At 60.5% G+C, this 15,249-nt stretch overlaps 1 protein-coding gene across 1 annotated transcript in view; it reads left to right on the top strand.

The window, feature by feature from the left end:
• The first annotated feature begins 54 nt into the window (after nt 1–54).
• PRR5 (proline rich 5) overlaps nt 55–15,249 on the top strand; it is a 16,949-nt gene continuing 1,754 nt past the window's right edge. Inside the window, exons 1-6 of the mRNA XM_015593526.1 lie at nt 55–132; nt 4,263–4,311; nt 5,498–5,555; nt 10,048–10,139; nt 10,496–10,636; nt 14,156–14,291. Coding sequence (XP_015449012.1) covers nt 5,519–5,555; nt 10,048–10,139; nt 10,496–10,636; nt 14,156–14,291 — 406 coding nt within the window. The 5' untranslated portion in view covers nt 55–132; nt 4,263–4,311; nt 5,498–5,518. The remainder of the gene's footprint in view (nt 133–4,262; nt 4,312–5,497; nt 5,556–10,047; nt 10,140–10,495; nt 10,637–14,155; nt 14,292–15,249) is intronic.

Genomic DNA, 15,249 nt, shown 5'->3' with positions numbered 1-15,249 from the left:
CTGGGGGGCTGGGGGGCTCTGGGCTCTGTGCTCCTCTCCCCCCGCCTGCAGCATCCACAACGGGGTCATTGCCGTCTTCCAGCGCAAGGGGCTGCCGGACCAGGAGCTTTTCGGCCTCAACGAAGGCGTCCGGTGAGTGGCCGTCCTGGCCTGTCCCAGGCCTGGGTCTGTGCGTGGCAGGGAGGGCTGTGGCAGGGCGAGAGGCCCCAGCAGGCCTGAGGTTCCACCCTGAGCGCCATGGTGGGCAGTGACCCCCGTGCGGGCCTGGCGGGGACCCCTCCTGACAACTTCTGTTCAGGGGAATCAGGGTGGGGCTCGGACTGTGGCTCACGATAACGCCCACATTCCCTGCTGGTGGCGAGCATCGGGGAAGATATTTATTCTGTGGAAGAGGAAGGACCCACCTGCCTAATGAGGGGCGTGTCGCTCCCGGAAAAGCCGTCGCAGCCGGCCGAACGCCCCTCGTTTCCTGTGAATAGCTCAGGAATGAGCCCTTGCGAAGGAGCCTCAGACAGACCCGCTTCCCCGGGAATCTGCAAGGCCAGCCAAGTCAGTGCCGTGTCCTCGCGGCGGACGCCGAAGCTCGGAGAGGTCAAGAGACTTGCCCGGGGTCCCATAGTGCTGCAAGGAGGCGTAGGGCCCCCCTGTGCCCTTCCCTCCTCCCCCTCCCCCTCCCCCCAGCCATGCTGCCCCGTCTCTGCACCAAAAGAAGAGCTGGGAAAAATAGACACCAAGCCTCACCGACTCCAGGGGGGAGTAAAAGGGGACTTGGGATGGGGGGTCACCCGCCCCTCCAGGCTGGCAAAGCCACATGGGGAGCAGGGGCTTGTCGCCTCTGCCAGGCCCGGCGTGTGACCTGTCCAGCTTTGCTCAGGCTCATCTGGCCACCCAAGGATGGGGCCTAGGAGCCACCGGGGATGTCAGGGGGGCCCAGAGTTCCCGTTTTCCTAATGTGCCTCTGCTTAGGGGAAGAGTCGGTAGCAAGCTCGAAGACGCCACTGGGCGCTTAAACAACAGAAAATAGGAAATGTCTCTAAAATTCCTGACCAAAGCACCAGGGACATTCTCCCGGCAGCATAAATAGGGGTGGCCTCCCCTCCACCAGGACTGTAACCCCAGCCCATGTGTCCTTGTCCTCAACCCTTGGGGACGGGCATAGGGCAGGTAATCTCGGGAGTATGTGCCAGGAGGGTGGAGGGTACAGAGAAGCTACAATGACCCCCTCTCGCCAGCCCCAGGATCTTTACTTGAGAAACGGGTAGAGAGGTCAGGGTGGCGGGGGACGTGGCACTTCCGGCCAGCTAGGCTATTTGGGGCAACTTTTAGCCTGTTCAGAATTAAATGCTTGGAATCATTAAGTAACAGTAACAGGCCTTTCTGTTGAGGGTTTGCTCTGTGCCCGAGCTTTCCGTGGCTTAAGCTCCTCACAGCAGCCCTGACGAGTTTCAGGGGTTCATGGGACCTTACTATCTCGTTTTACAGATGAGGAAACTGAGGCACAGAGAGGCCGTGGGTCGTTCGCGGTCACTCGTTTTACAGATGAGGAAACTGAGGCACAGAGAGACCGTTAGTCGTTCGCGGTCGTGGGGCTGGTCAGGAGAGCCAGACTCGGGCCTCTGGCTTCAGCCTGGGGGTCCTTCAAGGCCACCCCCTGCCCAGCCCCCACCCCCAGCTCCTCTCTATCACGTGGCCACATTAAATTAAGAGAATTTAATTGTGCATTAAATCTATAATCGGTCATTAGCTTTGGTCCCACGAGAGCCTTGTGCTGTGACTGGGGCCATTGACCACATCGTTATCCGAATTCTCCTTGGCTCCCATGAGATTCAGGGAGGGACCCTCGGCTGCACCCAGGCTTGGGTGGGGTGGGGTGGTGAGTAGTAGCAGGACCCCGACGTCTGGTCATCATTATTTTCCCCCACTTTATATGTATATGGGATTCTTACTTTTGAATATAATTCACCCTTTTAAAATGTACAGTTCAGGGTTTTCAGTGTATTCACAAGGCTGTACAGCCATCACCCTCTTCCAGAACGTTCGTCACCCCCCAGGAAAGCACGTCCCCATTACCTGCGGCCCCAGCCTCTGGCAAATACCAGCCGGCTCTCTGTCCGTGCGGATTTGCCTGTTCTGGATACTTCATGGGGATGGGATCGCTCAGTGTGTGCGTGGCCTTTCACGGCGGGCTTTTTCCACTGGACATGCTGCTTTCAGGGTCCAGTGTAGCCACATGCGTCAGTCCCTCGTTCTTTTTGACGGCTGCATAATATTCCATTGTGTGGAAAACACGCCCTTTTGTTTCTCCATCCCTCTGTCGCTGGACGTTCGGGTTGCTTCCATGCCTTGGCTGTTGTGAATAGTGCTGCTGTGACATCTGTGGACAAGATTCTTGTGGACATGTTTTCGTCTCTCTTGGGTCTGTACCTGGGTGGCACTGCCGGATCACGTCACAGGTCTGCGGCTGGCTTTCTGGGGACCCGCCCGGCTGTTTTCCACGGCGGCCGTACCATTCTGCGTTGCCACTGGTTGTGGCCGACGACTCAGTTTCCTCTCGTTCTCACCAATACTTGTTATTTTCCGCGTTTCGATTCTAACAGTGCGAGTGCGTGTGAGATGCCATGTGGTGGTTTTGATTTGCATTTTCCTTATGACTAATGACCGAGCATCTTTTCATGTGCTTATTGGCCATTCGCATCTCTTGGGAAGAATGGCTATTCAGGTCCTGTGCCCGTTTTTTTAATTGGGTCCTTTGTCTTTTTATTGTTGAGTCGGAGGCGTTCTTTCTTTCTTATGGATTGAGACCCTCATCAGATACTGATTTGCACATTTTTCCCCATCCCACGAGCTCTTTCACATTCTCGATGCTGTCCTTCGAAACACTGAAGTTTAACTTTGATGACCTTTAGTCCGTCGATCTAGTCCTCCTTGGGCAATGTCCCTTTATTCCCAGTATGCACAGCTGCCTTGGGGCTCCCCGTGGGATGTGGGTCCCCCTCCCCTCTGTCAGAGAGCCCGTGGCCGGCTCGGCCCACGCCGGGCGGCCTGTCAGCAGACCCCACTGGGGCCTCGTCACTTGCCCTCCCAGAGCCTCAGATCCCATGTCTGTGGAATGAGCGTGGCTCCCACTCTGCAGGTGTTTGGCCACAGCCTGCGTGACCTCCCGCCTCCTGCCTGGGACATCCGGTCTCTCGAGCCAGGAAAGAGGGGATCCCAGGGCGCTGTCACCTGCCCGATGAAATCCTAGAGAATTGGCGCAGAGCCTCTTAGCAGTCGTGGAAGTCACCCACACATTGATTAAGCTTTCACTAGTGGGCACCTACTGTATACGGGCTTCAGAGGTCCATGGGAAGGCCGCTGGCAGAATTCCCAGCCAAAGACAGTGGGGCCTGAACTGGCCTCTCCCCGTCAGCCATGTGGACAGCACGGCCCTGAGGCTGCGACCATGCAGCCAGGGGGACCCCGTCTTCCCGAGTCCATGTTCATTCCCCTTATCAGTGGCTGGGGAGCCCATGGGCACAGCCAAATCAGGGGATGCTCAGCCAGCCATGCCCCTCACCCCTGCCCCGCAGTTCACATGGTGTGAGCTGAGAAGAAACATCAGAGGAGGTGCAAGGACCAGCAGAGTCACCCCAAAACAGGGCTCCATGAGAGCTACTGCCGGCTCTCCAGCCCTGGTGAGCGGAGGGTCTGCTGGGCCCGGTAGGAGACTGCCCGTCCTCCCTCCTCCATCCTTTCTTCCCTCCTTCATCAGCGTTCATGCTTGCGCCCCACCCCCCCGCCAGCCATGGGCAGGGAAGAGGGTGAGGAGGGCTTCACTGAGCACCTGCTCCATACACGAGGGTCAGCCATGATCCCGGTTGACCCCCCGGGCCCTCCTGCTCAGGCCACGGAAGAGGGTGCGGGGCTCAGACAGCTCAGGGCCTTGGGCAGGTGGAAGAGGGTGGAGCGGGTGTTAACTTCCCAAGAACACGCGAGATGCTCGTGGCCCTCACTTTCCCCCTTTCCCTGGCCCCCTTCAGCTTCCTCTTGTGTGAAATGGGGAGCGGGGATAATGAACCGTGAATCTCCACTGTGGACCGTGAAAGTGCACGGCCAGCCCAGTCCCCCGCAGCCCTGGGTCGCGTGGATGTGCCCACCCCTCACGTTGGCAGTGTCCCACTGCCCGTGCGGCCCCCAGCCCAGGTCCCAGCCCCCGCCCCACGCAGGTGCCATGAGGCCTCTGACTCCATCCCCCCTCATTCTCCTCTCCCCTCCCCCCACAGGCAGCTGCTGAAGACGGAGCTGGGGTCCTTCTTCACGGAGTACCTGCAGGTGGGTGGTCTCGCTCTCCAGCGAGGCTGGCTTCGCTTCCTGGGTGGCCCAGAAAGGCCTGGGGGTCACCTGCTGCCCACCAGTGGGCATGTGGAGCACTCGGTTCCGAGGACTCCACTACACCATGGCTCAGTTTCCCGATCGAGCCACCACAGATTTCTGTGCAGGTTAAATGCTGAGACGCTGGTGACGTCTTAGTGCCGTGTCTGGCACGTGGTGGGACTCGGGTGGTTTGTTGTCCGTCGTCCACCTCCTCCTGGAATGTCAGCGCAGGCCCCCAGATGCCACGTTTGGGCGGCAAGGCCCCTCTGTCTCAGCAGCTGCTGCACCCCATCTGGCCAGGAGGCCTGCAAAGTCGGCGGACACACAGGAACCCGGGGCTCAGAGAGGTGCAAGGACCTGCCCAGGTCACACAGCCAGGAAGGGGTGGTGCAGGGGCCCCCTCGTGCAGGCTCAGCGCGGGGTGCCCGCCCTACCTGGGGAGGGCTGGGGGCCAGCCCGAAGGTCCTCACTTCCCATGGTTGAGAGTTGGCTGTATAATCGAGCTTTATCGAGGTGATTCACGTACCATACAGCGCACCCACTTAAAGTGTACAACTCACTGGTTTTTAGCATATTCACAAAGTCACGTAACCATCGCCATTAAGTCCAGAATGTTTTCTTCACCCCAAAAAGAAACCCCACATTTGCAAGCAGTCCCCATCCCCCTCCTTGGCCCCTGGCAACTACCAGTCTGCTTTCTCTGTGGCTTTTCCTATCCTGGACCTTTCGCATACGTGGCATCCCACGGTACGAGGCCTTTCGTGTCTGGCTGCTTCCGCCGAGCACAGGGTTTTCGGGGTTCATCTGTGTCATAGCGTGTGCTGGTGCTTCATTCCTGTTACAGCCAAATACTGTTCCGTTGTCTGGCTGCTCCCCGTTTTGTTTGTCCATTTGTCTGTGGTTGGACACTGGGTCGTTTCCACCTCTTGGCTGTTGTGAGTGGCTCTGTGACCACCTAGTGTCACCCCAGCCACCGCCCAGGGGGTGTGCACAGGGCCTGCGTTTGGAGCCTCTCATTAGTGATGGCAGCTCACAGACCAGGCCTTCATCAGCAGACCCCTCCTTCTTGGACTCGTGGGGGCCCTGCCCGCCAGGCCCCCCCACCCCGGGCACCCCTGTGACAGTGTCTCTGTGTGCTTTTCAGAACCAGCTGCTGACGAAAGGCATGGTGATCCTGAGGGATAAGATCCGCTTCTATGAGGGTGAGTCTGGCCTGGTGGCCGGGACCCAGTGCCGGGCCGCCCTGCTTGCTGGCATGGCTGCTGGGCATTGTGGCCAGTGCCCCGCGGTGGTGGCACCACAGGTGAGCCCTCGGGAACCCTGGCACTGCCAGTCTTGCCTGGGACCCCAAGTTCTGTGTGGGCAGTGTGGCTCTCTTGAGCAGGAGGACTTGGAAGGGGCAGGAATATGCCTTAGGGGCAGCAGGGCCAAGAGCCGACCCCAGGCGGGGACTTCGTTGGGGAGAGCATCTGCCCACCACTTGCTGGAGCCCGGGAGAGTCAAGAGACGTCGAAGAGAAGACCCCGCTTCACCCCACTGCCCACAGCGTCCTGGGAGACCCCTGCCAGGGTCTCGGAGGGCTGGAGTAGAGCTGGCTTAGGGCAGAGGCTGGAGCAGGGAGCTGCCACCTAGGTAGGGGCAGCCCTTGTGGCCCCCCCACTGGGCATTCTAGGCGCGCTTCGTCCTTTAACAACACCCTCCCTGTGAGGCCTCGGGGTCCCATTCCCGTTTCGTATTGGGGAGCAAAGCAGTGCTGCCAGGGGGGATTATCCACGGCCACACCGCAGAGGACGCATAGCGGTGAGGCTGGGACCCAGGTCGGCCTGACGCCAGGGCACACACACTCTGCCCGTCTGGAAGCCAGCGAGCCCCGGCTGGCCTGTGTGCAGCTCGGGCCCCAGCAGGTGGAGGAGGGTCCTGACCGACAGCCCTCTCCCCTCCAGGCCTGGAGTCTTGCGGTGTGCCAGGGCCCAACACCCTTGGGCTCCCGTGGGCCCTGGGGCGACAGCTAAAGTGTGTGCCTCCTTGCAGCAGTGACCTGGCACGGGGAGAGATCGAATTAGAGGAGGACTCAGCTCAAACCGATACGGCTTTGCCGAGGGCCCCGTGTGCCAGGCCTGTGCTGAGTTCAGGTTCCGCGAACATCTGTCGAGCACCTACGATGCGTGGGGCCCAAGTTTATTGGGCTAGACTCCGTCCTGACTCTGCTAACTCACTGGATCCCCCAGCAGCCCTGTGAAGGACGGACCATTGTGCAGCCACTGGACATACGGGGAAACTGAGGCACGGAGGAAGTCAGTAACTCGCCCAGGCCACGTGGCTGCTACTTGGCAGTCGGGCTCCTAAGCCTGCCTTTTCTCTTTTGCTCCAAATCCTGGAGTCCTCACTTTGACCCTGGAAAGAAGGGGCGCTAGCACGTTTGAACTAGGGGAGGACTCAGGCCTGGCGGCCTGGCGGCCTGGCACATTGCCAGATGAACTTGGAGCTGCGTGCCCGTTTCTTCTGCACCTCCCTGGGCATGTCAGGTGAAGGCTGCCAAGGCAGGAGCCTGCGAAGGGCCTTGAGGACCTGAGACACGGGGGCCAGGGAGTACAGGCCATCGGCGTTTCTGGGCCAGCTGGCAGGACAGGGTGCTGAGGACGTGGCACCTGGCAGAGGTGGCCTCCCACGCCCCTCTCCTGACTCGGCGCATTCCGGCAGCGCCTGTGCCTCCCACCGGCTCTGGCCCAGGGGAACTGGGCTCGTCCGAGAAGAGGAGCTTTGTGTGGCTCGGTCGAGGCCTGCCCACAGCAGCCGTGTCCGCCAGGCCACCCAGCAGGGCGTGCCAGCCCCATCCAACCGCCCCAGGCCTCAGGAACCAGCCCAGAGCCCCAGGCTGGCGGCCAGAGGGCCTGGTGCTCAGTCTTCATCAGCCACAGACACGTCATTTCCCTCTGGCCGTAGAGCTCCGCCCTAACCCCATGGCGCTCCATCCCTGGGCTCTGTCGGTATCAGGATGTCAGGCCCCAGGTGGCCTCAGGGGACCTGGAAACGAAGGAGACCCAGCCCTGCCCAGCACGGGCTCGTAGCCAGCTGAGGACACAGATGAGGACCAGGTGGTAAAAGTCCAGGGTGATGAAGTCAGGCTGAAGGGAAGCCCTGTGAAGAAGGGATTGGATCCACACTGGCAGTCAGGGAGGGCTGCACGGAGACAGTGGCCCTTGAGTAGGGCCTCAAATTGTGGTCAGTCCGGGAGGTTGTCCGGCCGCCGTCAGCCCATGCAGTGGGAACGATGACCGGACCCACGCCCTGAGGGCAGCACCTGGAGCCTCTGCCTCCCACCGCGGTTCGAGCCCCAGGAGAGCTCTTCCTTGAGACTGGCGCCTGCAGCCAGCCATGCCCTCGCCAGTGCCTCTGCTGGAGGGGGCGGTGGCCCCAGGCCCTCTCTGCCTGCTCCTCAGTGGAGGCCTTGGACATTGGCCCCCAAGCCAAGTGATTCCTGGAAGGAAGCCTGGAGGCCAGCCTGGAGATGGAGGCCTTTCCCCAGGACCACGTCCGAGGTTGTGGTGGGTGGTCTCCGCATGGCGGCTGAGAAGCGAGCTCCAGCTGCAGCCAGGATCACCCTTCTGCGGTCAGAGCTGTCCCTGAGGTCTCCCCGCGACAAGATGCGGCCTGAGCCGCCATCAGTCACTCCTCAGCCGACTCAGGAGGAGGGCCAACGCGCCCCCAGGGAGACCCAGCTCCGGGCCGTGGCCGCCACCCAGGTCCTGCCGAGCATCATCAGGGACGTGCCCCACATGGTGTCGTATCAATGGCCAGCCCTCCTTGGGCACCTGCCACCTGGCGTCTTTCAGCCCCGTGTGTGTGGGGCGGTCACCGTGCACGTCTGACAGAGGACCCCACTCAGGCCCAGGGCGCGAGACTTCCTCCAGCCCCACAGCGAGGCTTCACCCCTGTGCCCCTGACTGTCACCCCTGACAACACCACAGTCCCCAGCAGAGAGCCCGGCCCGCGGGCGAGGCCCCGCTTCCTGGCTCCGGTCAGCGTGTGGCTCTGGCTGAGCCTGGACTCCGTGTTTTACAACATCTGCTTTCCGCAGCATTTCCGCTGGAGAGTGGCCTTTGCTCAGCCGACAACGGCCTGGCCCGAGCCCAGGGCCACCCCGCAGCCCGGGCACTGAGCAGCCTTTCTTCTTGCCAGCGGTGCCGGGGACCTGAAGGGACCTCTGTGTTCAGGCAGAGCCTCTCGGGCACCCGCCCATCCTGCCACCGACCCAGGTGTCGCCCCTGGGGAGAACCGGGAGCTGGCCACTTGGCAGGGAGCCCCAGCACCAGCAGACAGGCCAAGCAGCGAGGCCAGACCCCCCTCACTGGCAGCTGGGCAGAACTGGGCCTCCTGGGGCCACCCCCGCCAGCCCCCCCTCCCAGAGCCCTGGCGCCTGCACAGACCAGGCGGGCAAGAGGGGCCCGGGGCCCAAGGCACGTGAGGGAAACAGGCCAAGGCCCTTGTCCGGCCCCCTCGTTCCCATGGAAACCTGCAGCGGACAGGCCTGAGCAGTGTAGTGTGGGAGGCCGGCCAGAGTGGGGGACTTTCCTGCCTCGCCCAGAGACACCCACCACACCCTGTTTTCCTGCCAGTCTGGCTGCCAGGTGGGGGCCTTGGCGACACGCACCAGGGTCTGCTCATCCCAGCCCCAGCAATCCTTCACCCCAGCTGTTCTTTTCCCAGTGGGAGGGCTGAGGGTTCAGCACTTTGCATTTCCCAGGGAATCGCAGAGCCAGTTTGGGGGCGCCTCGGCTGTCCCCGCCCCCCCAAGGGCTGTCTGCACCGTTCTTTCCCAGAGCCGGCAAAAGTACCTGCGGAGCTTGTCCCAGTGCCTGCTTTTCACACCTCTGCTTTCACGGTTCACACACCAGGGATGTCGGTCAGCCTGGCAAACCATGCTCCCGAATCAGCTCGGGTAGCACCTCCTCCAGGAAGCCCTCCTCGCCTGACCCTCGCCCCCTCTTCTCCCCTTTCCCACCTGGGGCATGTTGCTGCTGTTGGATGGTCTCCCTGGCTCCCCAGGTCCCACCTCAGGCAGCCTGGGGTGGCAGGGACCCCGGCCCCAGGAAAGAGATCCGAACCTCTTGGAAGCTTAGTGTCTTCACCTGCCCAGGGCGGTCACCCGTCGCCATTGTCCTCATTGCTGTTCAGTGTCCTGTTTCCCTGTCACGTGATGGGACTAGGGCCGTTTGGGGCTCGACTGGATCCCCAGCGTCAGGCCTGGCATAGTGCAGGTTCTCTGTCGATGTCCGCCACATAGACGTGCACGGGCAGAGGAGAAGGGTCGGTGGGTCCCTCTCAATGGCTTGGCGGCAGCGTTAGGTGAATCTTACGGGACAAAGATGTGAGCCGAGGCTGCCGTTCGGCGCACCTGTGTGGGTCTGGTGTGTGGGCGGGGGTGGGGGCCAGCAGCCAGCACCCACAGTCCTCCCTCTCCCCCAGGCTCTCTCCAGGCTCATTTCGTCCTGTCGGCACTCGGGGTCGGCACTCCCCTTTTATTAACGAGGAAGCTGAGGCACAGGAAGGTTGAGCAGTGGGTCCAGGGCCCAGACCCCGGCCGTCAGCTCCCGGGGCCTCCTGTGGATGGGAGAGATGACTTCTGACCTGGGAGGGCGTGAAGTGCCCGCTGAGCCCGTTGGGACAGGCAGTGACAGCTCCTCGTGCCCACAGGACAGAAGCTGCTGGACTCACTGGCAGAGACGTGGGACTTCTTCTTCAGCGACGTGCTGCCCACACTGCAGGCTATTTTCTACCCCGTGCAGGTGAGTGGCCCCTGCAGCCATGGGACCCCCGGGCCACCATGTCGGCCCTCCCTGGCCTCACTGCAGACTGCCCGGCCCGAGGATGGGCACCCCCTTCTGCCCCTCACCGCTCTTACGGCTGTCTGCACCTGGACATGTCCCGGGACCTCTCAGAACCTGCCACCCACCCATGAGATGGAAATGAGAACAGCTCCCTCCCAAGGGCTCGGTAAAGCCCAAAGCAGCACACAGTAGGGCTGCCTAGCACATACTGGGGGCTCTGTGTGTGACACCAAGCCTCTCCTTGCCTGAGGGTCGGCGGGTCCGTTCTCGTGTCTGGCCCCAGAACGAGGACATGTGGTGTCCTCTGTCACCAGGGCAAGGAGCCGTCGGTCCGCCAGCTGGCCCTGCTGCACTTCCGGGACACCATCACCCTCAGCGTGAAGCTGGAGGACGCGCTGACCCGCACCCACGCCCGCGTGCCTGCCGCCATCGTGCAGATGCTGCTGATCCTGCAGGTGGGTGGCTCTGAGGAGGCCGCCGCTTACCCATGTCAGGGGCCCCCGTGGGAATGCGGGTACAAGGCCAGACTCGGGCAGATGCTGCGTCTTGAGACAGGCTCTCCAGAGGAGGGCTCTGAGAGGAGGATTTGGGGCCACGTGACTTCCCAGTGGGGCTACTGTCGGGAGAGTGAAGCAGGAGGGGTCGGGGAGATGGACGAAGACGTGGGTTCGGGAGGAGGCTGGCCTCAGCCAGGTCCCACGGGAGCCCGGGAGTGCGAACTGGACCAGAGTTGTTCCTCGTGGGCAGGGCTGGGCCTTTGCGCCCCTCGCCAGTCAGTCGTTGGGGCTGCGGGCCGCCTCCCCCCACGCCCCACAGTGGTCCCAGACATCTCTGGTGCAGATGGCTTTCGTCCACGAGGGCAGCTCAGGGCGGGGCTGCTGCGAGCTTTCTGCAGCCACACTCCCAGCGGTGGGGGGTGAGTGGCCCGCCCGAGACAGGATCTGACAGGCCACCAACAGCCCCCACTGCAAACTGCTGCATACCGAGCCCTGTGGAGGGCACAGCACTCTACAGTTTGCCGCTTGCCTCACTGTGTGGCATTGAGACAAGGGTAGGCGCTGTCAGCCGTCCCATTTTACAGGTGGAGAAATAGAGTCCCCGACAGTAACCAGGGCAGGATCCTTGCCGCACCCAGGTCTGATGGGGTTCACAGCCCTGGTGGCGGTTCTGAGTCCCCTACGCACGTGCAACTCCTGCTAAATTAGGGTCCCCGACGGCACGCCTGGGGCCCAGGGCAGCCGCTGAGTGTGGAGGTTTAAAGTGCCGGCTGCACCGGGTGGGAGCTGTGGTCGTCCTGGCAACTATGGGGACCCCAGGCCATTTTCAAGGGCTTTCAGGTCAGACCTGGATGGGTTGAAGCTGAGAGCCTTGAGGGACTTTGTCACTTGGCCTCTTTTGTCGTCTGTGTGATGGAGTAAGATGACCTACCTGGTAGGGCAGGTTCAAGGATAACAGGGAGAAGTTGGGGAGATGCCTCTGGAAGGCAGCCGCGGGACTGGGGCTGAGGAGTAAGGTCCCATCTTGATCCCAGGAGCAGTACCCGGTGGTCTGCCAGGCTAGGTGGCTGCTGCCCCCTGGTGGCCACTGTGTCTCATGCAGCTTCCTGGGCTTGACCCCATCATTCCCCAGACTGTCCCGGCCCAGTGGGTGTGACCCCCAAACACAGCCCTTTGCATTGCTTCGCCCCCTCCCACCCCTGCCCACACTTTGAATGACCTTGTCCCAACCCCTCAGTGAACTCGTCCCCACTGTTTTTGAGTCTCAGATAGATCTGAAGTCACAGCTGCTGGTCAGCATATTTTGAGGGCCTACTGTGTGCCCCGTGCTTCACCGCAGAGTCCCGGTTCCTTCTCACAGCGTCCCCAAAGCCAGGAAATGGCCGTGCATCTCAGTGCACACAGATAACGCAGCCCCTGGCCCCCCATTTCCTCACTGCAGTGGGGAGCAGAGACCGGACTTCGTAAACGAACTCTAGGAATGAAAGGACGTAAAGTTCATGAAATGCCCCGCACAGCTCAGCGGTGTCATCCTCATCTGCGTCACTGCTGCTGGAAGCAGAGACAGGTCCGTCCCTGCACGGTCACCTGGATGACTTACGGGGGCTCCACGGGGTCTGTAGTGATGACCCCTCTGTCATTTCCGATATTAGTAATTTATGTCTTCCCTTTTTTTTTTTTTCCTTAGTTATCCGGACTAGGGGCTTATTGATTTTATTGACCTTTTAAAAGAACTAGCTTTCGATTTCATTGGCTTTTTCTATTGATTCCTTTTTTGAATTTCATTAATTTCTCCTCTGATTCTTATTTCTGTTCTCCAGCTTATTTCGGATTTAATTTGTTCTTCTTTCAGTTTCCTAAGATGGAAGCTTAGATTATCGATTTTAGATCTAATTTAATATATTCATTCAGCGCTGTGAATTGCCCTCTTAAGCACCACTTTCGATGTATTTTATACATTTGGATAAGTTACATTTTCATTGCATTTATTTCAAACTATTTAAAAATGTTTCATGAGATTTCTTCTTAGACTCATGTGTTATTTAGAAGCGAGTTGATTAATCTCCACGTATTTGGGGACTTTTTGGTTTTCTTCTATTGATTCCTGGTTTAATCCCTTTGTGGCCGGAGAGCAGACATCATATGATTTCTTTTTTTTTTTTTTTTGGATGTGTTTTATTGCCCAGTATGTGGTCTGTCTTGCGAACGTTCCATGCGAGCTTGAGAACGTGTATTCTCCCGTCGTTGCATGAAATAGTCTGTAGATGTCATTTGTGTCCAGTTGATTGATGGTGGCGTCGAGTTTGGCAATGTCCGTACTGATTGTCTGCCTCCTGGATGTGCACTTCTGAGAGGGGCGTCGGAGTCTCTGACCGTGAGAGCGATCCGTGTCTCTCCCTGCAGCCCGTCCGGTTTTCGCCTCCCGTGGTTTGGTGCTCCGTTCTTCGGTGCGTGCGAAGGGTTGTTGTGATGTCTCGGAGAATTGGTCCCTTTTCATTATGCAGTGATCTTCTTTGCCCTGTTCCTTTCTTTGGTCTGGAGTCACCCTGTCTGAAACGAACACGGCCACTCCGGCTTTCTGCCACTCATCAGTGCCTGGCATAGCTTTCTCCACCCCCGTCCTGTTAATCTACACGCGTCTTTATAGACGAAGTGGATTTCTTGGAGGCAGCGTAGAGTCGGGTTCTCTTGCTGTCTTGAACTGTCACTTAACACAAACCTGAGCAGCCTGTTGAGGATCGATGTCTTTTATTCATTCGTACGTCATTCATTCAGTAAGCACTCACTAAACGCCTATTGAGTGCTGGCCCTCTGCTGGGGATGCTGGGGACACAGGGCTTGCCCCCCACGCCCTCAGTTAGCAAGATCAGGGCTGTCCCGTAGCGGCCTCATTCCTCAGGCTCTGGCTGAGGGAAGTTGTCAGGGAGGAGCTGGACGGGACCTGGCGGGGATGGCGGGCAGTGTGAGGGGTAGGGGCAGCCTGCCCAGCCTGGACGTGACCTTGGCCTGGCCCCACAGGCGGGCTTTCCTGCCTGCTGCACTCCACGGGGCGAGGGCATTGGCTCCGGGTGGATTTCCCAGCAGGACTGGCCAGGGCGGGGGTTCTCCCCAGGGGCAGAGTGCGGGCTGCCCAACCTCGCTTGGCCACGGGGCTCTTTTCCACTGGGCACTGGTCTCCCAGACCCACAGCCACTGTGGGCAGCGGGCAGCTGCAGATGGTGTCAAAGCCAGAGAGTGACTCGGAGTTTTGGCGGGTGCTGTGTTGGGGGCCAGGGGCCCGTGGGGGGAGGGGGTGTTTGTGGTGGCTTCGAGCTCAGCCGGCTGGGTGAGGAAAACACACTGGGCCGTGCTGTGACCTTCCCCCCTCGTCCCCTCGCAGGGCGTGCACGAGTCCCGGGCCGTGACCAAAGCTCAGCCGGCTGAGTGAGGAAAACACACTGGGCCGTGCTGTGACCCTGCCCCCTTGTCCCCTCGCAGGGCGTGCATGAGTCCCGGGCCGTGACCAAGGACTACCTGCGCCTGGAGATGCTGATCCAGAAGGTGGTGTCACCCTACCTGGGCACCTACGGCCTCTGCTCCAGTGAGGGCCCCTTCACACACTCCTGCGTCCTGGGTAGGGGTCCCTGGGCCTCGGGGGGAGCAGGGTGACACTGGACCCATCCACCTCTGCCCAGGGGCCCGGGCCTCCTAGTGGACAGGCCATATGCCGGGCCCTGAGCCCATGGAGATGGGCTTCCTGGGGTCCCTTCAAGAGCTGAGGGGGACCCAGTGGGCAGACACCATAGTGGTGAGGTGACAACTCCCTTGAGAGCCCAGCAGTGGCTGCTGCATCCCCAAGGCGGTCACAGCTGTGCGCAGTCCTGAAAGTTGGGGGTCGACCAGGCAAAGGACACAGCACGTGCCAGAGCCCCAGAAATCCCGGCTTCTTTGGCAACTCACAGGAGAGGGACGAGGTTGGGGGGTGGATGGGCTGGGCGTGCACAGAAGCCAGCCACATTGCCCCTCTTGGTTCATTTAGTAATGTAAACCAAGCACCTACTGTGCACCAATGCCTGTCCTTGGTCCCGGGGTCAGTAGAGACCAAGGCCCACCCACATAGGCTCGTCCACCAGAAGAGGCGACCAATGAGTGCACAGTCCCCAGATAAGTCCCCCAAGGTGGCCTGTGCCCAGCTGACACCAGGGCCGTGGGCGGGGAGCTCAGAGAAGGCCATACTGGGAGGTGACTGCCAAGCCGAAAGACCAGGAGGAGCCAGGCCTGGGAAGAGGTGTAGGAAGAGCACCCCGGACAGAGTGGACGCCTCACCCAGGGTGCTCACCCACCTGCTGGTTTAAAATCTGCCTACCAGGTCCGTCTCGGTGCAGGTGGGTCCCTGGCAGTTGGAGGACTTTGATGCCAGGCTCGGTGTGGCCCTGGGACCCCCCAGACCCAGGAGGGAGCCTCTTACCTCCCCAGAAAGCCCTGAGCCGCTCACCGTGCTCAGCCCTGCCACCTGGTGGTCAATGTGGAATTGCATGATCCTGAGTGGGAGCCTGAAACTTGTCCCTAGGCAGCCTAGGCCACCATTCTCA

Source organism: Pteropus alecto, unplaced genomic scaffold, assembly GCF_000325575.1.
Source record: "Pteropus alecto unplaced genomic scaffold, ASM32557v1 scaffold157, whole genome shotgun sequence".
Lineage (NCBI taxonomy): Eukaryota > Metazoa > Chordata > Mammalia > Chiroptera > Pteropodidae > Pteropus > Pteropus alecto.
Note: the sequence above shows the minus strand (reverse complement) of the source record. Positions and strands in the feature narration are given on the sequence as shown.